Source organism: Daldinia loculata (genome assembly GCF_022478755.1).
Source record: "Daldinia loculata strain CBS 113971 unplaced genomic scaffold F4817scaffold_11, whole genome shotgun sequence".
NCBI lineage: Eukaryota > Fungi > Ascomycota > Sordariomycetes > Xylariales > Hypoxylaceae > Daldinia > Daldinia loculata.
Window position 1 is genome coordinate 65,727 of NW_026054865.1, and position 26,332 is coordinate 92,058.

Genomic DNA, 26,332 nt, shown 5'->3' on the forward strand with positions numbered 1-26,332 from the left:
TCCTAAACTAAATCTAATGGGTTGACACTGTCGTAGTGGTAGGTATGAACGACTGTGGAATCTTATATTCCGTTAGGTACTTAGCGATGATATCTTTTCCGACATTACTCTACGTGGCTTTACTTTATGCCAAGCTTTCAATTTCGCCAAAGATTGTTAATAACCTTGTTAGCAATGATGGCAAAAATTTAAATATTAAGATTCCTATAAAGATCGGTATGACTTAAGGCACATCTAATATTCATTGAACTGTAATAAATGAAATTCAGAAATGAACTTTACATGATAATATGTTATAACCTAAACCTAATATTTTAGAGCTTAGTATTATTTAAAAGAGCATTTGTGCCCTTAGCTACTTACGTTGACATATGTAACATGATGACCTCCCCAGACTATTTCATTATTACATCGAGCGAGAACTGGCAAAACTACCAACTATGACGAAGTCAGTCGCGATACTATTCTTAACCCTATGTGCTCGTCATGTAGTAGCATCGCCTATTCCGGGGATACACCAGATAGCCCCTCGGGATATTGTTAAGCCTCTCCCTGAAAGAGCGACAGAAGAGGACAAGAGATGGCAACCTGTTGCGGATTTTGACACGGACAGTTGTTATAACACGGCGGCCATCAGTCCCGATGGGCAGATCAACCCCGGGATGGATCATGATTATTCAGGACCCTCGGGTATGTAGATAAATTCGTACATGTGCGCATCATACTCTCAGACTAAACCGTTTTCACAGAACATTGTCGCGATTCTGCGCGTCTCGATAACAATAACGTCTACTCGCGTAAGCGTTGTAATAACGGATGGGTAACAGACTTCCAGAGATATCTAATTACGACCACGATGACCGTTAATTATATTATTTCTAGTGCGCCTTTATTTACGACTACTACTTCGAGAAGGACGTTGCGGTCCCTTATGTTGCTGACGCCGGTGGTCACCGCAACGACTGGGAGCATGTAATCGTCTTCGTCAAAGATGGAAAAGCAGAATACGTGGCGGCCGGGAGTCACGGAGATTTCGACACGCGGAAGGCAGAGGATGTCCGATGGGAAGACGAAACTCACCCGAAGGTTGTGTATCACAAGCAAGGCGGAAGCACCCACGGGTGGCGCTTCGCCAGGAAAGACGACGATAAAATCGAGAACGAGAAGGGAGTCTGGTTTAAAGGCCCCCTAGTTTCTTATAACGGCTTCCCCAGCAAGGAACTTCGCGACAAGTTAATGAGCCACGACTTTGACAGAGAGAGGTCTACGGCTAAGCCGCGCATGGCTATTAGCGACCGCTATATCAAAACTAATTTGAACTTGGCAAGGAACGACGTAATACCTGGATTCGACTCCGGAGTTGACGATGCCCAATCGCCTGGAATCCCATGATCTCGAGGGAATTAGTAGGAATTATGTAGCTGAGAGGATAGCTATCCACCAGAAATGTGGAGTAAAAGGAAGATCAAATATAATTATATTTCCTAGTGTATGCTTTATAGCAGGTCCGAAGTATATGAAGTCGATTCAACGATACCCTATGTGTTAACTACTTCATTCTAGTATATGTAGTGGGTCTGGGGCGTCTGTGAGCCGAGGCTACAAAAGCGCAGCAAACAAGCCACCGTACGTTGTATACAGTTGAAAAATTAGTGGTTCTATAAAAATAAGATTTATGATAATATCCTAAAGAGTTTGTTGGGAAGTTTTGCCACTTTGAAACACCAATTGAAACAAAGCAAAACTTGACTAAGTTGAATTCAGTACATAACGTAAAGGGATCAAACCCCCAAACTAAAAAAAAAAAAAAATAAAAAAAAAAAAAAATAAAAAAACTAAAACTAAAACTTATGAAGTATATATTTATCTTATTAGCCAAGTTTACCCGTGCTACGTAAACAGAGTTAACGATATAACATTACATATAGGTATACTATCCAACTCTAATACACGATAGGCCCCATCTCACAATAGCCCCTATTTTGCCCCCCCAGCAGGGGCCGCCAGAACCATAAAAAAGGAAAGACTACCCAAAGTATTATTGCATTATACCCGAAATCTAAAACCCAGGTTACGTGCTTTGGTTCTCAACGAATTTAATCGCGAAGTTTCGCCATAGTATCTAGCCATAGCAGACGTATACAATGTGAGACACGACAGACTTGATCCAAGCGACTTTATCGTGAATCATAGACTTAACTACTTGTCATGCCTTCGTACGCTTTGAAGTTTAGATGGATAATACGGTTGGCTTGGTAGAGTTAGGATACACTGGAAATTTTAGGTGGTTATGCATCGGTAAGAGCGTGTCAGGGAATAAATGGATTAGGGGTAGATTCAGGGGTATATCTACTAGGATTTGGTATATGAGAGGCATGCAGCGCCCTCGAAGGATGGAAGACTACGAGCATTTCAGTATCTACAAATTCGCTACTGCTTTGACGACATACAATCAAATCTTCACTGGTGACCAATTTCATGTTATATTTTGGCATTTATAGGTGATTATATAGCTCGACGACCAACTCACGCGCATCAATACGCAGGAGACGGACATTTTCCCTCCCGTATCAGCCGCCAAAAGCCTATAATCAATCTCGACGCAAGCCTGCGTATATTATATCCTTCCAACGGATAGTCCAGTCCAAATCGCACATACAGGTAATATCAAGACTCAAACTTCTTAAAAACCAAACAGCCAATCTGATGTTATCTCCGAAAACAAATAATGGGTATCTTCGCTGGCGTGATGAAATGCAATCTATGCCCTCCGAATGCAAAGCCTCTTCTCTTCTTTTTTTTTTTTTCGTCGCTGGCCTGTGCCTTAGTAGCTCGTGCTCGCTTTCCGATGCTGTGAATGTGATGAACGTAAAAATGGGAAACAGAAACGCCCCCTAATAAGCAAATTGGTAGATGTAGTTTAGCATGGCGAATAGGTCTTCCCGCTCTTGAGCTTCCGCCACGGCGGGGTCTTCCTCGGGTTCCTGAACAACAGGCTTCTGCTTTTGCTTCTTCTGCGTTGGTTTCTTCGCTGGTTTCTGCTGTTTCTGCTGTTCAGGCTTCTTCTCATCGTCCGTCTTGGGTGGAGTGGGGAGGGCTGGCTCCTTCGAGCCTGTGATGTTCTTGGTAGGCGTATCCTCTTTAGACGGGATGCTGATAGGGCTAGGATCTCTGGAGGAGATAATGATAGGGGACTCCGAGGAGCCGCTGCTAGACTTAGACTTGACCATCTGGTCCTGGGCCAATTCCTTTTCCATGGCTGCCACTATCTCGTCAGGCTCTTCGTCAAATTCCTCGGATGCGTCTTTAGACGCGTTCTCAATGCTCGGTCGTATAGGGCCGTCATTGGCAACTGTAGGGGGGGCAATGGTGGTGTATGACTCGGGGCTCCCCGGGCAGTCCGCAAGCCCTTCTTCTTCTTTTTTCTCGGTCTTGTAGACGGGAGGCGCAGGCTTCTCAAGAGCACCTGTCTCCTGTAGGGACTAGTCAGCACTACGCAACCTTGAAGATAACATATTGCTACAGCTAGACTTGATAGAGATTCCGCAAAAGATTGGGAACGAGCTTACCCGGTTCATCCAGGCGTATTTCTTCCCAACGTTGGCTCTGCTCAGCGCCATGTTGATAGCCTCGTTCCTTTTGTTGTTGTCGCTCGCGCCCGTGGTTCGTTCAGTACGGACACGTTTGCGGCCAGCGCTGTCTCCTTCTTCAGAAGAGGATACTCGCTTTTTAGCCATCGTGTCGATTTGTTTGTTTGTTGCAGTGTAGTGTAGTGTAGAGAGGAGAGAAATGATATAATCCAAGTGATGATGGGTAGAAAGTGGCCGGTTGTACTTTGGTAGGTAGATTAAAAGTGTTTAGATGATTGATGAAACTGGTTTAACTTGGGAATCTCGTATAGGGGTTTTGGGAGAAGCAGACTGGTAAAAGTCGAGAAAGGGGATTGGATGATGGGGTGTAAGGTTGAGAACGAAAACGTCCAAGGTTCAAATCCAACAGCCCAAAAGTTATTCAATAAACATCTATTCACCAACGAAGGGTTTATGGCTTGAGGTAGGTCAACTTAGTAGTATGACTATGTATGTGTAAGGTGACGATATTCGGGATTGTTTGTGATTCCAAGGAATAGGGTACAACTGGCAGGTAGTGAGTCAAGCATGAAGCACCAGCTGTAGAATTTGTTGGCAAGAGGTGGAACAAATTTCGAATGACCTAAACTCCCACAAAATAATTGAGACTCTTGGAAGGAACAGACCCCCCCGGAATAAATGTACCTAAGTCACTACGCAAAAGACGGCAAGTGGACACTTTTTGGAGGACACGGATAGCTCCTATGTAATATTAGGTTATGACTTCGGTTTTCCATGTATTTCTAATAACTTACTACACAGCCGATATCGTCACGAGGGCATATTTAAATACTCTCAGACCACCAGGTTTAGAAGGGAAGTACAATGGCAGTGTGCGCAGCAAATGTACAAAGATACAATACATTGTTCGAAGTAGTCTTTATGTCAGTTAATAGGCGCCGTCCATATGGACCAATGCTAATGAGGTTGTATTGAGTTCGAGACCAGGTAGATACACTATCATGCGTATGAGCAAGCAAGCATACTAAAAATGCCACATTGAACTATCGTAGGTAATGAGCTCACTCAAGGTGGGAGAGTGCTGATAAGGATGTAGGTATGCGTTTAAGTATAATTTTAAGTATAAAGTCCAATGCTATAATATACTTTAAATATTCCGGACTAAGCGCCTAATATTATCTGAAAGAACATGTTCACCAACAAACAGCTGATATGAAGCCCGACGTTTCAATACCTTGGTCAATAGGTATTTTCCAATATTTGTAACCGATACATATCAATCTATAGAATAATTGTATTAAGTTAGGTACCTACCTAGGTAAGTATAAGAAATAGAGACAATCTAGTAGTAATAGGGAAATTGCGGTAAATCGCTGTCTGTGCAGAATTAGAGACACAATACTGTTGTTAAAGCACCGTTCTATTAAATCGCCGCCCTTGCTATTTTCTAAGCTTAAGCTCTAATCCCAATACAATAATATGCTGCCCCAATTTCGCCAGGATTGAAGAAATATGACGAATCTATAATACACGCACGCACTCATTAAATGCAATTTAGAAGATATTATCGACGAAATAATTGTGACGTCCGTCGATTTGGAAGAAATAACCGGAAAACCGAGAATAGTTATATCGGTCAAGAATTAAGAATCAAGATCGTGATCCTCTTCGTTCTACGAGACTTCCTCTACCATCTTCCCACGCCCAAGGCCACCGGGAACGAAAACTCTACCGGATGATCCAGAAAGCATCTCATCAGGAACACCGACTCGACTACCGTCTTTGCTGCTAACCCATCTGACAAACACCGGATTAGGTTTCCGAGATTCGGCATCAGGAGTCAGCTCTCCAGCAAGTTGAGACTTGCGGTTAGTCTTGGGGGCCTGTTTTTTAAGTAGCTTATTTATAGTCTCCATCTGTAATTCGGGTTATTAGCTGACATATTCTCATGGTCTTAATAGACACTTTCTGCTCTAAGAAAACACTACTAGCTTACCTTGACTTCCTCGTTTCGCTTCTCACTCAAATTACGGCGTCGGCGGGCCATCTCGGCGCGGCGCATAGAGAGTTCCTCGGCTGTGAAATGCTTCTTTGCTTGTACTTCTGTAATTGTGTTAGTCTAGACTCTAGTGATGAATGTGGGTTACTTGCCGTCGGAGAGCTTCATCAGTGAATCTCCATTTTCCTCAAAGCGGGCACGCTGTCGTTTGGTCATTCGTGTGAGATCAGGGGTTTCGGCGCCGCCGTCACTATCAGCGTCGTCGTCTTCGTCATCCTCGGCGATATTAGTTGCCTCGATTTCCTCATCCTCCCCTTCGGCATCTTCGTCGCCGCCCCCTCCTACTTTAACAGTATCCTGAATTTCGTCGGCATCGCTTTCAAGTTCACTAAGTTCCTCATCGTCGTCGCTGTCCCTCGCTTGAGAGGTCGCAGCCTTCAAATTAGATTTAGTAGGGGCCCTTGACTTGCCGGTAGGGGTGCTCTTAGCTTGAGGCTTTGAGACTTTGATTACAGGTGCTGGAGGGGGGATGGGGTCTACATCCATGTCGTCGTCTTCGCCTTCGGCATCTTCTTCACCGAGATCATCGTCGTCTCCTTCGGCATCGATGTCCATGGTGTCGTCGACAACGATTTCGCCTTCGGCGTCTTCATCCGCCATGTCGTCATCTTCTCCCTCGGCATCTTCGTCGTCGTCGTCATCATCGTCGTCGTCATCCTCTTCAACTTGAACTTCGTCCTCTGCCTCGTCTTCGTCTTCTTCATCGCTAGAATCGACAACGTAGCTCTTCTTCTGAGAACGATTCCGCTTTCCATCCCCGGCTCTAGGGGTTGAAGGTTGCTGGCGGCTAGAAGTGGCCTGGCGAAGCTTGCTTGCTGGAAGCTTAACTGTAAAATGGATATGCTGGTTAGAATCTGAGGGTTCGGAAGGAGGACCGCGCAAGTCAGATGCTGCGGCACTCTTACCCTCAGATCGGCGAGAAGTCCTGGAGGACATTGTTCTGCCCGTACGACTATTGATATGATTGTCGCTATCGACCATGTCAGTTATAGCCGTGTTTGCCCTCTGGGCGGCTGCACGACGTGGACGGGATGTCATTTTGGGGTAAGTGATGGGGAGTTGATAGGTTGGGATATGTTTAAGAATAGGCAAGGGAGGAGAGGAGAGGAGATGTTATTTTAGATAAGGGTGAATGGGGTGATAAGTGAAGTTTTGTGATTGAATGACGAATGACGAAATTGGTGTTTGAAATGAAAGAAGAAGTATGTGTTTAATTTTTGGGGGTGGCGCGCATAGGCGCAAGGGGCCGTTTCTCTTTTTATTTTTATTTTGTCGAAGTTGAAATAAGCTTGGGGCGTCAGACGCCGTGACACAGCTGCTGTCTGATGGTGGCCTTTGGTGCCTGCCTTTGGTGCCTTTGGTGCCCTTGGTGCCCTTGGTGCCTGCTGTGCAGCAAACAAGCCCGTGTCGGGTACGAGTAGAAAAAAGCAGGTTGCCGCTTGGATACTTTGGATCGGAGGATATGTGATTGCGATTGGTCATTGGCCATTAGATCGAAGCTTCAACCAGTTGAATTTGTTCAACGAGATATTTGAGGCAACACACCAAGACCCTTTTCCCTTCCTTTCCATTTAGTCGATGCAGCATTTAGAGCATTTAGATCAATGCAGCCAACCCCGACAACAAAGATTTTCTTTTATACCTCGTACACGCCCCAGGAAATCCAAGCATTAGACCTTGCGTTATGCATCGCATCGGCATCGAGTTGCATCATTCCTATCATCTTCATTCCCCCTCCTACCTCCTTTTATCAATCTTCTCCTATCATCACCCATTCACTTGAATATCCGTATGTCATTCTCCATCACACGGACAATTCATGATATACTTCTCCTCATACCTCCCCCCTTTTTATTCTTGAAGGACATTGGTAGAGATATTGATGAATTCGGGACAGGGAAGTTGACGTATGCTGACGAGAGAAAGAAGGGCTCATTATCAGGATTTGCACCTAAGACTTACATGATGAATTGAGAATCCCGAGGATCCTCGCGTATCTCCAGCTGTAGCTGACAGGCTAGGCTAATGATAGGCGACTTTCTTCAATTGGATACTTTTTCGGTTTGCAGCTGAGCACCTCGTCAAAGCTTAGCGACTCTTTGGGCGATTAGCTTGCGGTTCGGGAAGTCTTCCGGTTTTAGTCTTCTAAGTAACCGAGCTTTTAGGTGACAACCAGCTCGACAGCGCTCACTTCAACTCAAATCGAATGGGAAATCGGATGGCCTTTTCTCTTGATCGTCGGTAGTGATGCAGGTGGGTACCAATGTTTTCAACCTGTGATAATGAGATCGAGGCACGTCTCGGAGTATTCAATATATACGACCCGAGGAATCGTTAAAAGGTGGCGATATGAGATGGAGTAAGATAGGTAATCTTAAACAAGCGAAATCGAAATCTTGCCTGGGACCGAGATAATTCTCGTCGCTAAATCTTCTATCCCTTCTCCAGCCGAGAGAAACGTATTGACGATGAAATGATTCAAGTTGAAGGGCGCGATTGAGGATTGTGTCACGTGTAGAACTCGCGCATGTACATAAGATATGCACATATACGTACCTAAGGTGAGGTCGGTGAAGGCTTAAGTGATGAAAGAATGCTATCAAGTTGTACATTGTTAGATAATCCTGCTAAGTTCATTAGCGGTCCTATCTTTCCCTATCAATATTCCGTATGTACCTAGGTACTAGGTCCCTAGCTAAAAGCTCGGTTCCAGTTTAGAGCCCGGAGAATGTACCGAGGCTGATTACGCCAGAGATAAGATTGGTACTCGTGGACCTCGCGTTGCTGTGTGTTTATTACTAAGTTACCAAGCTACCAAACTGCTACCAAACCCAATCGTTTCCCTCTTGATAATTCAATTGTATTTTATACACTTCACTAGACAGAAGAGTCCGACAGGATTCTCTCGTTGCCAATATGGCCGATCCCAAGCTGTCAAAGATACCGGCATGGCAGCATGCACAGTATGAGAAGGAAAAAGATGCGCCGGAAAATAGCAACTCTCAGGATGTCGATACGACAGAAGTTACCCTCGACCAAGCCCGAAAGTTTCTGAAGGACGAGACGGTTCAAAACTCAAGTATAGACAAGAAAAGGGAATTCCTCAAGGGAAAGGGACTTGACGATACCCAAATCAAACAATTGTTAGATGAAGTTGAGCAAGATGCACAGGCTTCGAACCCACCCACGACTAATGAATCCAACGACGAGGCAAACGGGAAACAGGCTGCCGCAGAAGAAAGTAGAGATGCCGAGAAGATTATCCAAGCTGCTTCATCGTCAACAAGCAACCTAGCACCAATCATAACCTATCCCGAATTCCTAACCACTGCGCCTAAACCAGAACCTCTCATCACGCCCTCCCGTCTCGCCAACATCCTCACCGTCTCCGGCAGCATATGGGCGCTACTCTACGGTACCGCACGCTTCGCCATCAACCCTATGATCGGCAGCTTGAACGACGCGCGGACCGACTACTACGCACACGTAAGCGAGAAGCTGGGGCAGCTGGTGGAGAAGCTCGAGGATACCGCTAGCGAAGTCCCGTATCACAACGGCAAGCCGTTGAAGTCGAGGCTAGACGAAGGTTCATACGCAGACGATGAGAGTACTTTCAGCGATCCCACCGAGCTCTTCCACCGGGACATCGGCACGCAGACGTCGCCCGTGATGATGAACCAGGAGTTCGGGTCCAGCACGAACAGCCTAGCCGACAAGCCTATCGACTCTCAAGCCCGCCGCCTTACCGCCCTCCGGGCTTCTCTGCGCGAGATAAGCGACATGCACGTGCGTCATGCCGAAGGCGCCGCGGACCTAAATTCCCTCCTGCGGGAGGTCCGCGACGAAGTCGACAAGATAGGCCTTCCGCCCATGATGGACTTTTCTTCTATCCACGGCGGGCTGGGCTACGGCCGTAGCACAGAGCCCACAGACGAGGTGAAGAAGACCAAGGATGCGATCCGCAGCATCAAGGGCATGTTCTTGAGCTCGAGAAGCTTTCCTACCACGACGACACGATAGGAGAAGAGAGCCGCCGTCTTGGATTTGCGCGATGACCTGGCTGCGGAGAACTACGCTCAAGCTATATCCCCCAAGTTAAACTCGCGGCCGGACTCTGCCACAAGATATTAAAACTCTAGAGGTTGGCGATGATGGGGTATGCGTCCGGATTGTTGGTGCTAGTTGCCATATTTCTGAGTGTAAAGCATCATAGTAGAATCCAATTCCTCGAACACCGCTCAAGCGGCCCCTGTTTAGAACTGGGGATATGGGCGTACGGTACTAGAGGAACGGAATACCACGTCTAGTTCGGCGAGGTCGTGGTCGTGACCTTGGCGGATTGCGATGGCAACCTAATTTATAATGAGAACGTGGAGTCAATTGTTATGATAGGGAACTACTTTGGGGATTGGTGTTAAATGTCATTAGGGTATGGTTGCATGGAGATGGTTCTCTACTTCTTGACAATACATGGCATGAATAGGGAGCAGAATGCCTTAGTTCTATTGAAAAAAAGTAATGAATTACCAATCTATACCACCGGTGCTATTTCGATATCACGCTACCTGTTAGTGAAAAAAGGGGCTACATCCTCACTTGCTAGTAGTATTCTCCGTGGTTTTGGCAACATGCACATTGATCTCAATAGGAGAGAAGCAGTTGTAGAAGTTAATATAAGAATATTCATATTTGGTTGCTATCGCTGAACTAATATGCAATCAACCCATCCAGTATTATCGTACAGTCATCCCTTTCCAGACCGTCGAATTACCTCCCGTAACGCCGTAGATGCAATGTCCAACGGCCAATCCCTAATAAACCATGAGTCCATTCCAGGGACGCGCAACTCAGACCAAAAAAAGAAGACAAAGAATAATTATGCTAGTGGCGTAAGCCGAGATACCGGATCTCTCTTTTCTCTTCCCCTCCTTTTTCCCTGGCTCGTCTGATGAGTATGACAAATGAATGAATGACGCTGATGCAATACCATGCTATGCTATGCCCTGCCGTACCAATGCCGATGCAAGAATAATGTCTCATCTATCCATGCCGCGTCCAAGTACCCTAGAGATATCCGCACAAGGAGATGTAGGATGCGTTTATATTAGTGAGAGAAAAGGTGTGTGTGTGTGTTTGGGTATATGTATGTATGTACGCTGTAATAATAATCGCTGATGAATAAAAGACAATAACAAAGAAGAGGGCCTATGCTGACTGCGCATAGTTAGTTACCCAAGTAATAATAAAAGAGATCTAACAATGCTGATTAACCGTGCTTCGGGTCTCGAAAGGGGTCCTCAGTCAGAGCTCGTCCACCATTGTAGTTGGGCGGAAGCGGATCGTGTTCCATGCGCTTTGTGTCGCCGTACTGGACGTAGCTGCTATGGCGGGTGTAAGGGGGAGCCTCCTCGGTCGTGACGGGCCCGCCGTGCACGGTTCCGCGACTGAAGGCATCGTCCCGGGCAAATGGCGAGGTTTGGTGATCGGGGTGAGCACTGGCGTCTCCAGCGCCGCTAAACTGCGGCATCTGCATAGGCGGGTTACCTCCTGCCGGTTGGGAAGGATCGAAGTTTTCTATTCGCCTCCTGCGAGCATCTCCTGCGGCGTCGCTATGGCCGATGAGAGTACGGACGACACCTATCAGGATGATGATAACGTAAACTAAGAGTAGACCAGTCGCAATTAACGCACCCTGGATGATGTTGCCGCGCAGCCAATCTGTGACGTGGGTGACAGAACCAGTTATCTCGTCGGTCGTGACGCTGCTAGGAGAGGCCAGGAAAGATGTAAGGTCCGAATCACCAGAGATAGACTTAGCTGCGCCAACAGAGAAGACGTCGTTAGGGAACACCGGGAAGTTGATATGAGCATGATCATGCACCCAAGTGAGACCCTTTTGAACTGATTCGACCTTCAGCCCGATTAAGCATCGGACCGTGTTCGCGGCAAGATCCTTGAACATTGTATGGCCAAAGACTGTGTTGAGGCCCTTGTCAATCTCCGACATGAAGGTGTTAAGGGTATCATTGATAGCAGCAGTACCGTTCGTCACCTTTCCAAGGATGTCGTCGTTAATCTCAGTGCTGAAGGATGTAATGACACCATTTGCATCGTCCGCCCATTTCTGTGAGACGCCGTCTAGAGTACCCACTACCTGGTTGGCGAAGTCTCCGACTTGGTTCGCAAGCTCTGGAATCTCCTTCTGGATTGTGTTCAAGAGGATCCACTGGCAGAAGCAGGAGAAAAAGCCGGCTAACGCGAGGGAAAGGACGAAGAGGGCCGGGAGGGACGTAGCATATGCAATACACCATCGTACCAGAACCCTTCGCTTCTCGCCGAACTTCGAAGCAATCCAGTAACCAACCCGAGCCGTGGTAGGGCGTGAGGACATGTATACGAGATCCATGTCGTCATAAGCATCCGAAGCACTGATCTGAGCACGGCGCCATCGGCGTATCTCTATGTAGGCCATCGGGATACAGGCCGCAAGCGCAAGCAGAATCAATACCACGATTGCTACAACCTTTGCTATATGGGCGATCTCGTACAATCCATCGAAGAAGTCGTTGATGGCAGTGTTGTCAGAGCAGAATGAAAGAGCCTCTTTCTTAGCTACAGGGAACACACTATCATTAAACTCCCAGTTGCCGTAGGCTTTGGTGAGCTGCTCTCGGATAAGGTTGAACGGGAATGATACGGCCATAGCGGTGAGGTTCTTGATATCATCAAAATCTGGGAGCTCTTGGTTGAGGGCATCCAAATCTGACACGAAACCGGTGGTATTGATATTGACGTTTGAGAGCTTGGCAGCAACTGCTCTGATATCACCTGCAACCTCTGGCTTGGGTGGAAGGTCGACACGTTTGAAGATAGCGCCAGTGATCTCTGGTAGAGGTGGAATATCAGCACGCTTGTTGAAGATATCGCCGATGCCGCCAATAGCAGTCTCGATGGCACCTCCAACCGCCGCTGTTGCAGTGTCAACAGCTCCTCCAACAGCGCTCGTAGCTTGTTCGCCTGCGTTGAGTGCACCATTTACGATCGAGTACATGGCGTCCACGGGCTTTTGGAGGTTGTCGGCTGTGCCATTGATTGCTTTAGCAACTCCATCAATAGCGTCATTCATGGCCTCAGTGGTCTTAGCAATAGCAAGCGATGATGCATTCAGTCCTCCGTGGACCACCATGGTAATCAAGCAGACGTAGGTGTCTGTCATCATACCGATAACGAAGAGGATCAGCTGCTCAATACCGGTAAGGATCATGTCGAGGATAGTCATCAAGGCGTGTACAGATTCGGTGATACCAGATGCAGTGAGGCGGTTGACTCCAACGGACAAGTAATGAGGCATCGAAGCCATGGCACTACCAATATCCTCGACTTTCGTGCATGCCGATAGGGCCTTCACCTTGGCATCGTCGAGGTTTCCATTCAGAGAGCTTATGGTGAAAAGGAAGTTGACCAGGACCAAGAGTAGTAGGATAGTCCATCGGTTAAACCAGATCTGCGAAAGTCGCGAGCCGAGTCCCAGGTAGGGAGTAGCACCCTTAGCCGAGCTCTGAGATAGCAGCTCGCGAATCTTCATGCTTCGTACGTCCTTGGTTTCGTATGCATCGTGTCTTAGTGAGGGAGGTACTTGAGGGAAACCCTCCTGTTCTCGAAATATAGCCATAGGCTCGAGTTTTTTGAGTTTATCCAAGTGCTTTGGATGCTCTTACTGTCGTAAATAGGTAGGTATAACTGGAATGTCGAAGAAGGGAAAAATAAGAAAAACGAAAGCAGGATTGAATTGCCTGATGGGTTGTTTCGTCTTCCTAGAAGCCGTACCAGATGTGCTTGTCGGGAGACTTTTGTGCCATGTAATATTGGTAAGATGGAACAAAAGGGTATCGTCAAAGAAATTATAAATAGAAAGAAGTGCGGCGGGAGAATGACAGAAAGGAAAAGGAAAGATCGTGATTCATTCAACGATGTATTGTGATCCGTAACTGCATTAACGTCAGAAGGTGACAGAGAATTGAAAAAAGAAACTGGTTGTAATTGACAAGTAAAAAGTGATTGTAGTCGGACAATGAATGTAATGGAGGAGGGAACTGTTGAATGATAAAGAAGTCGTGTAATGTCAAACCGAGCTCAACCCACTTTGCCGGCCACAACGACGACCTGACGACCTGACGACCTGGCGACCAGTCAAGGGCAATTCAAGGGCCGAATGATCAAGACGGGTCTTGTTTCAGAATAAAATGTATAGATGTCTTTGTTTTGCTTATCCGCCACGTTTAATTAGAATGTTCTTTGTTAGTTCGGTTTGTTCGTGAAGGTTACGCGCGGTGTAGAAAGGTGGTTAAGCGCCAGCGATCATTCTCAGCCAGTCGATTTCCTTGTCCGCGCGCCCTCACTTGCCGATTTCCTTGGCTCATCTACCTGACCAGGATGCCCATTTCAAGGTCAAATTCGAATCAGATGTCATTAATAATTAGGTTCACTACTTATCGAGGGAGTTTTATACCGTGATTCTCGAATCCAGTTATGCCTCTTTCCACTACACCGAGATCCGAATGTACACTGGTACCAGGTGAATATGTAGATACTGATGCGGACATACTCGATTATCTGACAAGGGTCTACCAAATTCTCGCAGACGTATAAGGTCCATCTGTTCTCCCATATTCTAAGCATTGCGAGGCGAACATTTGGACCGAGTGGTATCCTATTCACCGTCACCAATCTTGCCGTGACGATGTATGGTGAGCTACGTAATCCGAAGTTGGGGGTTAGGTTTGAATTGCTCGGTAGCTAGGGGTTAGGTGACATTAGACAGAGCAGACTGCATATAACAAATTAAGCTCCCGCTGCAGAGTCGCATACATAAGACATACGGCTCTTGCATGCAGGAAGGGTTCCTGCCGACAACTTGCGTCATGAGGCGCACGAAATGGCCGATACAGCAAATATGTGTCATCTGTGTAGAGGACGTAGACTCCAAGAAATACATGTATTCAAAAGTTATATACGTGTTCAGGACGGCTTGTTTGATTTACTCGGGGACAATGACTGAATGTTCTAGGTTAAAGGAGTTGTTAGAGAAAAGAATCGGAGAAAACTACCTCCTAAGGTTGGACAACTTTATCAGGTACAGATCTGATGAGTAAAATGTTTCAGCCAATCAAGTACATATGTCCATATAGCTGCCCCACGTTATTGTCCTTAGGTGGGGAAGCTTTATCGCGCCTTCAATCCACTAGAAAGGAGAGTCAATAGACGCTATCATCGTGGTACTAAGATAAATAACTACATGCAAGATGGTAATCCCGAAATTGATATGCGTAAGGTAGCGTAAGAATAACTATAAGAGCGCCTTTATATTAAGACCGTTGAAAATCGAGGGGTTAGCAGGGTAAAATTATAACTAAAAGTTTACCTGTAAAACTACACGCCGTATACGATGATTAGAACATTAGTTTCCTTACAGAAAGCCTCACGGTGCTTAAGTCATAATAGAAATGATGTCATATTATTACGAATACTAGTCTCTTTCCCCTGTCCTCGAGTTATAGAAATTTGCAGTACCCAGCTTGCCGCCTCCCGCCATAGGCTAAAACGCAATCTCAGATTAGCGGCAGCGGTGTAAGACGATTGGTGGAAAAATCGCGGGCGGCTGCATCAGACGAAGCTAGCCGAGCCCCTTGTCTGGTTTGGAAGCCATACACTGGATACGTTTAGAGCCTCAGACAAACAAGACTGTGCCACTCATGTACGGCGGGAAGGGAATTGGCAGTCCAAGTCTCTAACTACAGATTAGGAATACCGAGTAGGTATGGGTATGCGCGTATATTACCTATCTTTTACATCTTGACCCCGTAGCTGATCCCCGTACAACAAACAAGATTTCGGGATATACGGTGGGCCGGTATTAAGCGCCGAACACCATCAGCCAATAAAGCAGTCGGCGCTAATAACACCCCAGACGCCTCGGATAGAACTACATCGTAACCTAGAGCATATCTTAAATAGACCTCAGTCACGCCCACATCAGCGGGTCTTCTTTTCTGGAGGTCTCCTACCAGCATCTGACAGCAGTTCATACGAATTCACTACCTAAATATCAGCCAGATGTCTTTCGTGGGTTGGTTCGTATGGCTACCGGCCGAGAAGTATGAAAACGTGCTCACTTGATTGTTCCTATGTAATGAACTGTGGTCCTATCGTCGAGCCAGGAGGGTCAATACATACGTAAACAGATTACACACATGATATCATGCAACCACGCAGTCCCTCCAGTTCCTCTTTCTCCAGAGAACTTCCCTCACAGGATAGCCCGGTGTGTGATGTCCCCATGAATCAGTCCTCCCGATGAAAACGTCCCAGTTTTCTTTCCACATCAAGTTCACTACGTCGCTTCTCAGCCAGAAGGTAGCCGTGCTAGTAGCTGTGACATATTTGATTGTGCTCAAGATGTTGACCCCATCTGCCCTAATCTCCCGAGCCGAGGTTGTCATATCTCCTCTTTCGTCGTCAAGAAGTAGCTTGTATAGATCCCGCTCTAACAGGTCGTATTCTCGACAGAAGGTCAATATGAATTCGGGACGTTCGAATGCGGTATCCGGAGTATGTGGGATCTTGACCGAATACTCGAGGATGGTCTCTGGTGGAGGTAGGGTTCCGCTTGGTACCACGATGGTAAAAGGGAGGAGTCCTCGCCATTGAGCTACAAGCGTAGTGAATTCTGCTGACCAAGGCTTAACACAAATAGTGCGAGATGGATATACCTTATCCACAGCAGTAGTGTCAAGGATCTTGTCCCGAGGTGCCCGTGCTGTAGTGGTGATTGTACCACAACTAAGAGATGTGATAATATTTGATAGCCAATGATCGGGATAGCCTAGCTCACTCATCTGAATAAGGAGTCTTATAAATACCGTCATGTTGAGAGGGGCAATGAAACCAAGTATATCTGGATTGCGGGGGAATGGTATGCATATCTTGAGGTAGTGAGCAAATAACCATCTCGAGAAGCTTGCTCGCGGCATCAGTTGCTCCAAAGAGAGACGCATGCTCTCGCATCTCTCCCAACGATGATAGTATTGCAACACGGGTGTTTCCAATCTTGAAGGTTCCTTGGAAAGCTTGACTTGGAAATGCTCCTCAATCAATTTTCGGTCATGCATTAATAAGTACTCCGAGTTAAAATGATTGATACCATTCCACGAGTGCGTATGTCGCAGGCAACATGAGGTTAAGCCTGTGCCAGCCCCTTTCTTTAGTACAGGGGGTCCGTAGAGAAAGCTCGTCAAAGGCCCTCCCACATAATCTCTAATGATTTATCAGCTTTCAAGCGAGTATTCCTAGTTAAATATAAGATTGACTTACGGAATGTTGTTCATATGAATCAAATGGTATACCAGAGGCCAGTCGATAGTTTCACCTTCCCCTTGTTCGGGACGATCCAAGATGCCGTAACGAATCCTCTCCAATACTTCGGCCATGTCCCCAACAATCACTTCCATTATCAGCCTACCATGTAGCTGAAGTAAACCTAGGCTGACCTTTTCGAAGAAATCCATCATATGCTTCAAGCAATGCATCGATTCATCACGTGTCCGCAGTCCAGACAGCTGCGTCACCGTTGATGCGATCATGCTGAATGGGTGCCTCTCCATTACAAATAAAGCATAGTCTCCCTGTCTTACATGCATCATCGCATCGAGGAGTGTGATATTTACTTTCCAATGTCGATCCAGATAGTCAGAAACGCGCTTCTGAGCTCCCTGCTTTCCCGCTTGGTAATTTGCATAGAGAGTGGATAATTCTGGCTCGAGGATCGGCAGCATAGCTTTGGGAGGGAACAGGACAGAGAAGTCATCGAAAGTCCGTCGGTCTACTTTGAACTCGGAGAACATAAACATCTCCTCCGGTATTACCCTGGTATGATTTTCAGCCACATGGCGACGTATTTTAGAGGTTTTATACATCGTCGCAGGCCACTTCTTCCAACTCCTCAAGACGCTCACGACCTTGTCCATCTGTCGGGTCTGAAGATAAACAAATTCGATAGGTTGTTGCTTCTTCTCAAGCCTATTCAGTAGCCTGCTTATGGTCTCTTGCAGGTTATCCCACGCGAATGGTGGGATGATTTGAGCGCAGTACACATAACTCAGACTTAGCAACATCGCGTCTTTTGACTCGTGATTGACAGCCGCTTCGTGCAGCATGCTGGCAAATACCAAATCGCGAGCCACAACAACTGGCTTGTGATCTACCATTGTTATGTGTAACTTTTGAGGTCCCTTGTTATTTAAAGAGTACTGCAAAACGGTGTGGAAGACGTGACGAGCGTCTGAAACGCCACAGAACATGATAGACAAGACCGGATCCTTGCCGGCAGACTTCTCGAGCTCGGCCGTATATTGCGATTCAGCTTTATCGTCACCGAAACCGTAATAATCCGGTTCGTCCTGACTTCGAAATGTTAACTTAATAATTCATTTCTGACGCTTTTGTGCAACTCACATGTTTGGTTTCAGTCGTGGTAGTTGTACTAATCTCTCACGTAGTAATCCTTGCTGCGGAGAGAACTTCTCGAATTTTCTTAACTCGCTAATCGAATCACGGAGATCGTTGACCTCCTCTCCTGACTTCAGTTGATTTAAAACCTCGTCGGCTTTGTTTGGACTTGAGAGATGAAGATAAGCTTTGACTTGTCTGGCTAGCAATTTCTGCTTTAGAAGGTCATGTCCTGGGTTAGTTATGAGAAGGCTCAAGGCCTTTTCCACGAAGTCAACGCATTCTGCGTATTTGCCAGTTTCAAAGCTGACAGCTGAAAGGTTTGACAATGGAGAGGGATCTGAAGGGGCCAGAGTAGCAGCCTTCTGATATTCTTTTGACGCTATATCATGTTTGTGAGTATATAATCTGGGTAACTTAGGTACCTATCACAGGTAATGCTCACCTTCACTAAATCGGCCTTTCCGGTACAAAACGTTGCCTTGCTCCCGAGCTTTTGCAGAATCTCGGATACTCTTGGTAGCCATCGTGGACAACACTGGTGGGGCTCCGGCTATCAGCGTTTCCGAGATTTCATAGAATGAGATTAGGGTAGGAAGATAAATTTAACGGGTATTGGGGCTATTTTGGCGAGATATCTTTTTCTTAGTGTTCCGTTTGAAGGTCTGCAACAAACGCTGAAACAATAACCTCGAAGCAGCGGATAGGTGCCTCTGAGTGTCCTATTATTTATTAGCGATTTTATTTCTGACCAGTCACACCTTTGTACTTTGGATGCCTTCTTAATAGCTAGGTACCTAATGACGAGGTGAAAACCTCAGGTAATGACTTTATGTCACTTACAATAACTACGGCCGCCACGCCCGTAGCAACTGCCAGAAGGTTGCCAGCAAAATATTCCTGAGCTAGCAATTCCCTCAGGAACCACAGACTGTCGCTACGGCGACGAGGCTTTGGATCACCATCATGAATTTCACGCTTTGCACGAGGTATCTGTTTCCTTCCTTCTCCACCTCAGGATAAATCAATACACATACTTACTAGTACAGCCTTGCCTTGCCTAAAGTGATTGGAACGTAACCAGAATCATCAGATCGAAATAACCTCAAATAAATGAAAAGACAATAAACTATATTATCCTTGGGTAGGTACCTAGGTAGGTAGCCAAGCTGGTTAAGGGTAGTTTTCTGGTTTATAAAACCAACAAATGTCTTGCTTGAAACAGGGCGTAACTAACATGCACCATCCCGAAACACCCACATCCAAGAGTCAGTTGTAAATACCTAGGTACCTCAAACGATGAATGAACGATAAATGAACAATAAACAGAGAGACGGAGGGGGAGGAAGGTGGTTACGGAATGTTGTTATTAACACTTAGAAAATGCATGTTGAGAGTGAAAACAGTTAAAATATCTATTTGGAATGCCAGACTATGCTATGAAAGAGGGCGCATTGCCCAGTTTCTTGTCAACAATAACGTAGTTTATAGAGGCCTTCCCCCTTTTCCAAGCAAACCTCATATACCCTTAATCACCCCAGCTTACTAAGGACTATATGGCGGCGATATGAAAGCAGCCTATAATATCTGTAGGGTAAAAGAGGACTGTTATAACCTAAAGCCTGTCAGACTCTAATCATAACAATATACTCGCGTAACTTACCAGCTGATCCACAATCCAAATGCGATATCTGCAATGGAAGAGAAAAGTATGACATGGTTAACCCTGGCATATTCTCTACTGCGAAGTTCTGTTTCTGGAGCGAGGGCTTGGTCCGATATTTAGACTAAGAGTTAGACTGAAGGCGAGCACGAAGCTCGGCGTTTTCTTGGGTCGCCAGGTCGAGCTTCTCGCGGAGTTCATTAGTTACGCTAACTTGATGATGGAGAAGTTCGTAGCAGAAGTCAATTATGTTATCAATGTAAAGCTTCTCTTCGGGTAGCATCTCGTCCCGAGATTGATTAGGCTGAGACTGAGACTGACTAGGCCGAGACTGACTAGAGGTTGCAATAGGGATTGCTACCGCGTTGCTGGCTGTGCGTCGCCTGCGCTTTTCGTTTGCTTCCATGGACTGTAGGATCTGATCACCCCCTGGGATGTTGACGACGCTCTGTTTGAATGAATACTCGAGGCGCGTGTATTTCTGCATCAAGCTAGAGAATTCTTTCTTCAATGCATCGAATTGGGCAAGTGTCTCGACATTGCGCTGTCCGACAAATTCAATAGTGTGTCTTAGGGCATTAACCTCCTCGATGAGAGTTTTCACAGCGGCATGATTACCCTATATAACTAGGTCAGGAAAACTTACGTATTTATTGAGATGGTTAGAAACTTACATCGGTGAGGGTCTGACTGCTAGATCCGGAACTGGATTCGTGGCTTAGATGTTGGACTGGCTGTTGGACTTGCTGTTGAACTAGTTGTTGAGCTGGCTGCTGAATCGGCTGCTGAATCGGCTGACGGAATGACTGGTAATCTTGATGGTAATCTTTCTGGCGGTCTTGCTGGCGGTCTTGCTGGCGGTCTTGCTGGGTAGTTTGCTGGTTGCCTTGCCGGGGAACTTGCTGATTAGCTTGTTGATTGTCTTGTTGGCGGCCTTGCTTACGATCTTGCTGCGAGGAATCCGGGGTTTTTCGCCAGGATCCAGAGCCTTGGTGTCGACCGCGACGACCATCGCGTTTTTGAGATCCTTTCCCATCCATCTTGATGTTCAGGCAAATGTTTGGTGGTCATGGATTTATCAGTGTTTGTTGATAATAGTAAGACTCAAGGAAGAGAATATTGGAAGTTGAACAGAAGTTTTAAATAAGTAGATGAATATGCTACGGCTGGTTTGCCCTAGGTACTGCGTGACTAAGTGTTGACTCTAAATGTTCCAGTGTTATAGACGACAATGGGGACAACAGCATGGACGAGGATGCATCACCATGGAGATACAATACAAGACTGGACCTGTTAGACTCGCTAGTGGCAACCACCTGTATTTTGCACCTGTATCCTGTATCTGCACGAGGTGTAGCCTTATCCCCAAGGTACGGAAGGTACAGGTCGTTGGATATATACTGGGTACATACATATGTATCTTTACCCCTGACTGGAGGCAGCAACGAAATGTTCTTTCCTTATTTACCTTTGATCCTATCTACACATGTTCCTTCCGTCTCAAAATTTCATCTTTTCTCTAATTAGGTAGGTACCTACATGTATATACCTATGCCTTTTCTCATCTCATACCTACATACCTACATATACTCTCATCCACATTCGCCTCCGCTCCCCTCGTGTCCGAACCGTTTTGATTATCCCCATAACTCTCTCATTCCTACTTAAAAGACAACCCGAATTTGCCTTCTATTCAACTCAGAGATGACTCTAAAAGTGACAAGCGCTGAGCGATCTTGGCCAGTTCTTCAGGTCGGCACTAGTAATCACCCAGGGCGTCCCAACATCGGACAACTAGAACACTACGATTCTCACGGCAATATTCAGGTATGATAAAAGTGTTTCTTTTCTAGGCTAAAAGGCCTTCATTTTACTAGTAAATATCTCTTTGGATACTATGTTCCTAATACAATACTAGTCCGCTGGGCTTGGATCTACTTCGTCGATGGAGATGGGCGAATCCCGACTATCTCCGCCGCGGACCTCATCGCGCCGCTGTATCGCGGGTTCGTCTGCTTGGGTGCCTCTTCCAGTCGGATTACCGGGTCTTCAGTATGCAGACCGTGCTGACAACCTGGGTGCATTCCTTCCACTCAATGTAGAGAGCCGGACTTTAGAACCTAGCGAGATGTTAGCACTGCAACAGGCGACTACGAGCGCAGATTGCTCAACAGAACAAACCAAGGATATTGCCCCCGGACTGGGTACGATGGAGCAAGATACTGCTATCTCCAGTTCTGAGATGAAAAATAAACCGAAAACCCGGTTACAATCACTACCGGGATCCCATTATCGGGCCGCCGAAATCACCAAGCAAAAAGGGAAGGCTATCAAGGTGAAGGTAGCCAGAAGAGATGTAGCAGAGTCAGCCTTGGAGACCTTCCTATGTGGAAACCGCGAAGGGTCTAGAGTTGCTCCCCTGTTAGATGGGATTCGAGATCTTTCCAACAGCAAGGCACATGGGAAAATTGAGAATGACGAGAATGCGAAGGGTCACATGGCAGATCAGCAACCAAAGTCCAAAGAAAAGAAGCCAGGAAATCATACTGGGTTATCCAAACAGCTCATGTCAAATATGCAATCTGGCTCAAGCATCCCATCGATCCCGCTTGCCCCGCTAACGAAAGAGCAACTCAAGTCGCAGTGCTTGGAACTTCGCGTTGAGATCTTAGGGCTTAAAACGCAGCTGCTTGAAAAGACTGTGATGGAACTCGCGAGCCATAATGATGTATTAAAGGCTCATGTGAGTGAGCTCGGAAAGAATCTTCAAACTCAGGATTGGATGATAAAGGGGAAACAGAGAAAGCACGATATGGTCCACGACGCCGCTGAGCAACACCAGGTAAAGTTAGATGATATGCGTTATCGACTTCTCCGAGAGAGCAAGAGAAAACAGGCCAAGAAGGCGAAAGAAGGGAAAAGCAGCAAGAAGTATCAAAAAGAAGCCATCATCATTACGGGTAAAGACACTGCCTTGAGAATGTTTTTCTACACGGTGGTATTCATGGCTATGGGCATCATCATGTTTCCGATCGTCATGCTGCTCATGCTCTTTACATAATGACTATATGCCCGTACATAGCAAACCAAAGATAGCTCCGTACCAAGTGTGAACTTCTACATAAGCAACTGCTCAGGCAAGTTCATTTGACTTGAAACCGTGATGTGGATGTTCCTATTAGACCACTAAAGTAGCTAGAGTGGTACGTACTGTACATGTGATCATATGATTGGCAAACCCGAATGACTAAGTCTAGTGGGGCCGTCCCGACCCAGTCAAAGGACAATAACCGAGAACAAACAGCTGCCTCGAAGTCACCGAAAAAAGGTTAGCGCTTTCCCAAGAAAACAGTTTGTATTAGGCTACATGTACGTACCCAATACCGTACTTAAGGTACCATACATGTACCTTAGGGATTTTGTTAGTACATATTTTGATTTCTTACATCCATCCACCTTCCCATCAGCATTTAACATTTGTTCCGTCTTCTCTTCCTTATAAAAAAACCTCCTCCTCCAAACACACAAAACCTTTTATCCGAAAGATCTCTTTCTCTTTTCTTCTTTCATTCATTCATCTAGTGGATCGGTAAGGAAGACACACTCTCACCATTTAAGATAGGGAAGCATTCCAACACACATTCACATACAGTGAATCAGTCTGGATTACATTCTCACCCTCTTCGTCTCCATACTCAACCCCCTTACCTGCACACCTCCACAGTACTTCCCCTACTGTATCACACCTAGGTCAGACGCAGATTGACAGAACAAAAATTCAACTATTGATTCGACTTACTTTTTGATCGGACTTGCATCTCACCATCGACATAATTGATCTGACCAAGCCAACTTCTAGTCAACTTTTAGTCAACTTCTAGTCGAGGGATCATCTGACGCATTGATTGATTGATTGACTGAACGTATACATTGAACACTTGTCTGTCATCACAAAAGTGCATTTGCATGCTTCGCGACTCGCCACTTCATCTTTTGGACCAAGGATTTATCGCCGACCTTGATACTTAGACTTCTGCTCTTTGATCTTGCTATAAAAACTTGTCATCCAAGACGTTTTTACTACAAGTGGAATCGCCGACTAGACTGCATTGTCAGCGCAATGGCAGAAGCACAGCCGAATGTTCAGGCGATCCTCGCCGCTCTAGCAGGTATGAGTTTTGACCATGTTTTCTTTTTCTTTTTCACGCGATGCCTTTTCTAATAATCTTATGAATCAAATCTGACCATGCTTTCGTACTACAGCGGCGCAAACTGGAACTCCCACTCAAGGTCAAACACCCTATGCCATGCCGGGTTACCAACAAGGACCACCTCCTAATGCGTATGCGACATTGCCACCCACCACCCAGCCTTCACCGTATGCAACTGGGGCGTATCCTCCCGTACAACAGTCCTCAGCACCTGGAGGCTTTGATTTAAGTGCCATTAGACCAATTACGTCGGGTACTGTCAATCTTGGTGACGCGATTGCCAAAGCTAAAAATTATGCAACTGAACAAGGCTTGACCCCGTATGAACGACCGGCTGTTGGTGCTTATCAGGGGCATGATGCTCATACTGTGGATGCCAGACACTATAGATCGAGGTCTCGTTCTCCACCTACGCGTCGTGAAAATTTTCGTGATAACGTCAACCCGTACCGGGATGAACGACGTAATGATCGTGGTGGTGCTCCTACTCGTGATTACGGTCGTGGTCGTGATCGTTCTCTATCACCCGGCCCTAGTCGTGGTCGCGTTTCTGGCGGTCTGTTCTCGCCCAGAGATGATGATGATTCGGAAGTAATCAGCATTGAGTCGAGCCTAGTGGGCCTCATCATTGGAAGACAAGGAGAGAATCTCCGTCGAGTTGAGTCGGAAACATCATGCAGAGTGCAATTTTTGTCGCCGACTGGTGAACCTGGCCCGTACCGCCAGTGTAAGATCACCGGTCCTCGTGCTAAACGTGCGGAAGCCAAGGCGTCAATCAATAGAATCATTGAAGATAGTGGCATGGGTGCCCTTGCACGAGCCGGCCTTGACAAGCCTCAACATGCTCGTCGCGATAACACTACCCCTACCCCAGCTACATTGAGAGATGGTGAAGACTGCATGCAGATTATGGTCCCAGATCGTACAGTTGGCCTCATCATCGGCCGTGGTGGTGAGACTATTAGGGATTTGCAAGAGCGAAGTGGCTGTCACATTAACATTGTCGGCGAGGACCAGAGTGTAGACGGTCTGCGCCCTGTGAACCTCATTGGCCCCCCTAATGCTGCTAGCCAAGCCAAGGAACTGATTCTGGAGATTGTCGCAAGTGATAGCCGCAATGTCAACAACAATAACACCGCCAACACCACCAACGATGCTAATAAAGGACGCCCCCAAAGAACTGACCAAGTTCGTGATAACAGCCAAGGTGCTGGTGATAAGATCAATGACTCTATCTTCGTACCTGGTGATGCTGTTGGTATGATCATAGGCAGGGGTGGCGAGACCATTCGAGAGATGCAGAACACCACCGGATGTAAGATTAACGTTACTGCATCTGTTCCTGGCCAGTCTGAGCGTGAGATTGGCCTAATTGGATCTCACGACGCCATTAACCGAGCCAAGCGTGCTATCGAAGACAAAGTTGATGCAGTAGTAAGTCCTGATCATTTCATGATGCCAACTTAGACAAATTACTTACATTTTCTCAGCGACAGAAGAATAACGGCGGCAACCAAAGTCGCCCTCCTCGCAACCAACATCGCCGAGATTGGGATAACCCTAATCCTAATCCCAACCCCAATCCCAACTATGGTCAGCAGCAACAGAGCAACCAGGCAGCAGAGCCTGCAGGTGCCAACCCCGCCAGCGACCCGTATGCTGCGTGTAAGTCCAAGACAATATATCCCTCTATCTTATGAACCGTACTAATTTTGAGTAAAGATGGTGGATACCAGCAATACCTGGCGCTCTGGTACCAGGCTTATGCCCAGCAACAACCTGGCAGCCAGCCCCAGGGTGAAGCCCCTCCCCCTCCAGGAGCTTAAACGTCGATTGTCTTCTCGCTCTCTTATTGCGAAGATTTTTTATTTTGATCGGACAGGCCTATCACGTTCGATGGACCAGCTGTTCGGACGGATTAATACGGATTTTCTTTCTCAAAATGGCATCTCCGGCTTTTTAATCCCCGTCGCTTGGTGACAGCAGAAATGTGTTCGGCGTTTCGGACCAGAAAAAGGCCTCGACTTTTTCGATGTTCTAATCCCTTGGAACAAACGTCGTTGTTCAGGAGGCTAATTACGGGATTCTCAACATTCTCAGTCTCTATGCGAAGAGCTCAGCTTTGATTTTTCTTGGTTGACGCAATTTCTATGCATTTCCGAATGAGCTTATGCTTTTGTCATGTTTTCATGTTTTCATGTCTTCATGTCTTCATGTCTCTTTTATATTATACCTCCCAGTACCCCTTGGCCCAGAGGCGGAAAACCCCCCCCAGAGAGCCGCGAGCGAACAAGAAGGAGAACGT

At 46.4% G+C, this 26,332-nt stretch overlaps 9 protein-coding genes across 9 annotated transcripts; 4 read left to right on the top strand and 5 right to left on the bottom strand.

Moving 5' to 3' along the window:
- Positions 1-440: 440 nt before the first annotated feature.
- Positions 441-1,392, top strand: F4817DRAFT_313609 (necrosis inducing protein-domain-containing protein; the record flags this gene model as incomplete). Its single annotated transcript, XM_049300268.1, has 3 exons — positions 441-690; positions 750-820; positions 883-1,392. The coding sequence occupies 3 exons, from the start codon at positions 441-443 to the stop codon at positions 1,390-1,392; spliced, it is 831 nt and encodes a 276-aa protein (XP_049161199.1).
- Positions 1,393-2,894: 1,502 nt separating this feature from the next.
- F4817DRAFT_313610 (uncharacterized protein) lies at positions 2,895-3,737 on the bottom strand (the record flags this gene model as incomplete). Its single annotated transcript, XM_049300269.1, has 2 exons — positions 2,895-3,473; positions 3,570-3,737. 2 exons carry the CDS (start codon positions 3,735-3,737, stop codon positions 2,895-2,897), a joined length of 747 nt encoding a protein of 248 aa, XP_049161200.1.
- A 1,246-nt stretch (positions 3,738-4,983) lies between these two features.
- On the bottom strand, positions 4,984-6,970 carry F4817DRAFT_23044 (PAPA-1-like conserved region-domain-containing protein). Its single transcript, XM_049298911.1, has 3 exons — positions 5,742-6,970; positions 5,587-5,693; positions 4,984-5,506 (listed from the first exon to the last, which is right to left on the bottom strand). The coding sequence occupies exons 1-3, from the start codon at positions 6,685-6,687 to the stop codon at positions 5,264-5,266; spliced, it is 1,296 nt and encodes a 431-aa protein (XP_049161201.1). The 5' UTR covers positions 6,688-6,970; the 3' UTR covers positions 4,984-5,263.
- A 1,443-nt stretch (positions 6,971-8,413) lies between these two features.
- Positions 8,414-10,297, top strand: F4817DRAFT_23142 (peroxisomal membrane anchor protein conserved region-domain-containing protein). The gene has a single exon (XM_049298928.1). It carries the CDS (start codon positions 8,566-8,568, stop codon positions 9,667-9,669), a length of 1,104 nt encoding a protein of 367 aa, XP_049161202.1. The 5' UTR covers positions 8,414-8,565; the 3' UTR covers positions 9,670-10,297.
- A 618-nt stretch (positions 10,298-10,915) lies between these two features.
- F4817DRAFT_357273 (uncharacterized protein) lies at positions 10,916-13,321 on the bottom strand (the record flags this gene model as incomplete). The annotated part of the gene is made up of 1 exon (XM_049305897.1): positions 10,916-13,321. The coding sequence occupies one exon, from the start codon at positions 13,319-13,321 to the stop codon at positions 10,916-10,918; it is 2,406 nt and encodes an 801-aa protein (XP_049161203.1).
- A 2,347-nt stretch (positions 13,322-15,668) lies between these two features.
- Positions 15,669-18,680, bottom strand: F4817DRAFT_363422 (uncharacterized protein; the record flags this gene model as incomplete). Its single annotated transcript, XM_049306642.1, has 4 exons — positions 15,669-16,962; positions 17,020-18,108; positions 18,160-18,535; positions 18,599-18,680. 4 exons carry the CDS (start codon positions 18,678-18,680, stop codon positions 15,906-15,908), a joined length of 2,604 nt encoding a protein of 867 aa, XP_049161204.1. The 3' UTR covers positions 15,669-15,905.
- Positions 18,681-19,940: 1,260 nt separating this feature from the next.
- Positions 19,941-20,856, bottom strand: F4817DRAFT_313615 (uncharacterized protein; the record flags this gene model as incomplete). Its single annotated transcript, XM_049300270.1, has 2 exons — positions 19,941-20,435; positions 20,491-20,856. 2 exons carry the CDS (start codon positions 20,854-20,856, stop codon positions 19,941-19,943), a joined length of 861 nt encoding a protein of 286 aa, XP_049161205.1.
- An 827-nt stretch (positions 20,857-21,683) lies between these two features.
- Positions 21,684-22,965, top strand: F4817DRAFT_330458 (uncharacterized protein). The gene has a single exon (XM_049302396.1). It carries the CDS (start codon positions 21,762-21,764, stop codon positions 22,875-22,877), a length of 1,116 nt encoding a protein of 371 aa, XP_049161206.1. The 5' UTR covers positions 21,684-21,761; the 3' UTR covers positions 22,878-22,965.
- A 708-nt stretch (positions 22,966-23,673) lies between these two features.
- On the top strand, positions 23,674-26,025 carry F4817DRAFT_23194 (eukaryotic type KH-domain (KH-domain type I)). The gene is made up of 4 exons (XM_049298934.1): positions 23,674-23,985; positions 24,080-25,461; positions 25,518-25,692; positions 25,750-26,025. The coding sequence occupies exons 1-4, from the start codon at positions 23,937-23,939 to the stop codon at positions 25,851-25,853; spliced, it is 1,710 nt and encodes a 569-aa protein (XP_049161207.1). The 5' UTR covers positions 23,674-23,936; the 3' UTR covers positions 25,854-26,025.
- Positions 26,026-26,332: the final 307 nt, after the last annotated feature.

Excerpts from the sequence above, each read along its gene's own strand:
- F4817DRAFT_23142 (XM_049298928.1), top strand. The coding sequence starts at position 8,566 with ATGGCCGATCCCAAGCTGTCAAAGATACCGGCATGGCAGCATGCACAG.
- F4817DRAFT_23194 (XM_049298934.1), top strand. The coding sequence starts at position 23,937 with ATGGCAGAAGCACAGCCGAATGTTCAGGCGATCCTCGCCGCTCTAGCA. Across the intron at positions 23,986-24,079 it reads GATCCTCGCCGCTCTAGCAG|CGGCGCAAACTGGAACTCCC; the intron begins GTATGAGTTTTG and ends TTCGTACTACAG. Across the intron at positions 25,693-25,749 it reads CAGCGACCCGTATGCTGCGT|ATGGTGGATACCAGCAATAC; the intron begins GTAAGTCCAAGA and ends TTTTGAGTAAAG.
- F4817DRAFT_330458 (XM_049302396.1), top strand. The coding sequence starts at position 21,762 with ATGGAGATGGGCGAATCCCGACTATCTCCGCCGCGGACCTCATCGCGC.
- F4817DRAFT_23044 (XM_049298911.1), bottom strand. The coding sequence starts at position 6,687 with ATGACATCCCGTCCACGTCGTGCAGCCGCCCAGAGGGCAAACACGGCT. Across the intron at positions 5,694-5,741 it reads ACTGATGAAGCTCTCCGACG|AAGTACAAGCAAAGAAGCAT; the intron begins GCAAGTAACCCA and ends ACACAATTACAG. Across the intron at positions 5,507-5,586 it reads AGCGAAACGAGGAAGTCAAG|ATGGAGACTATAAATAAGCT; the intron begins GTAAGCTAGTAG and ends CCCGAATTACAG.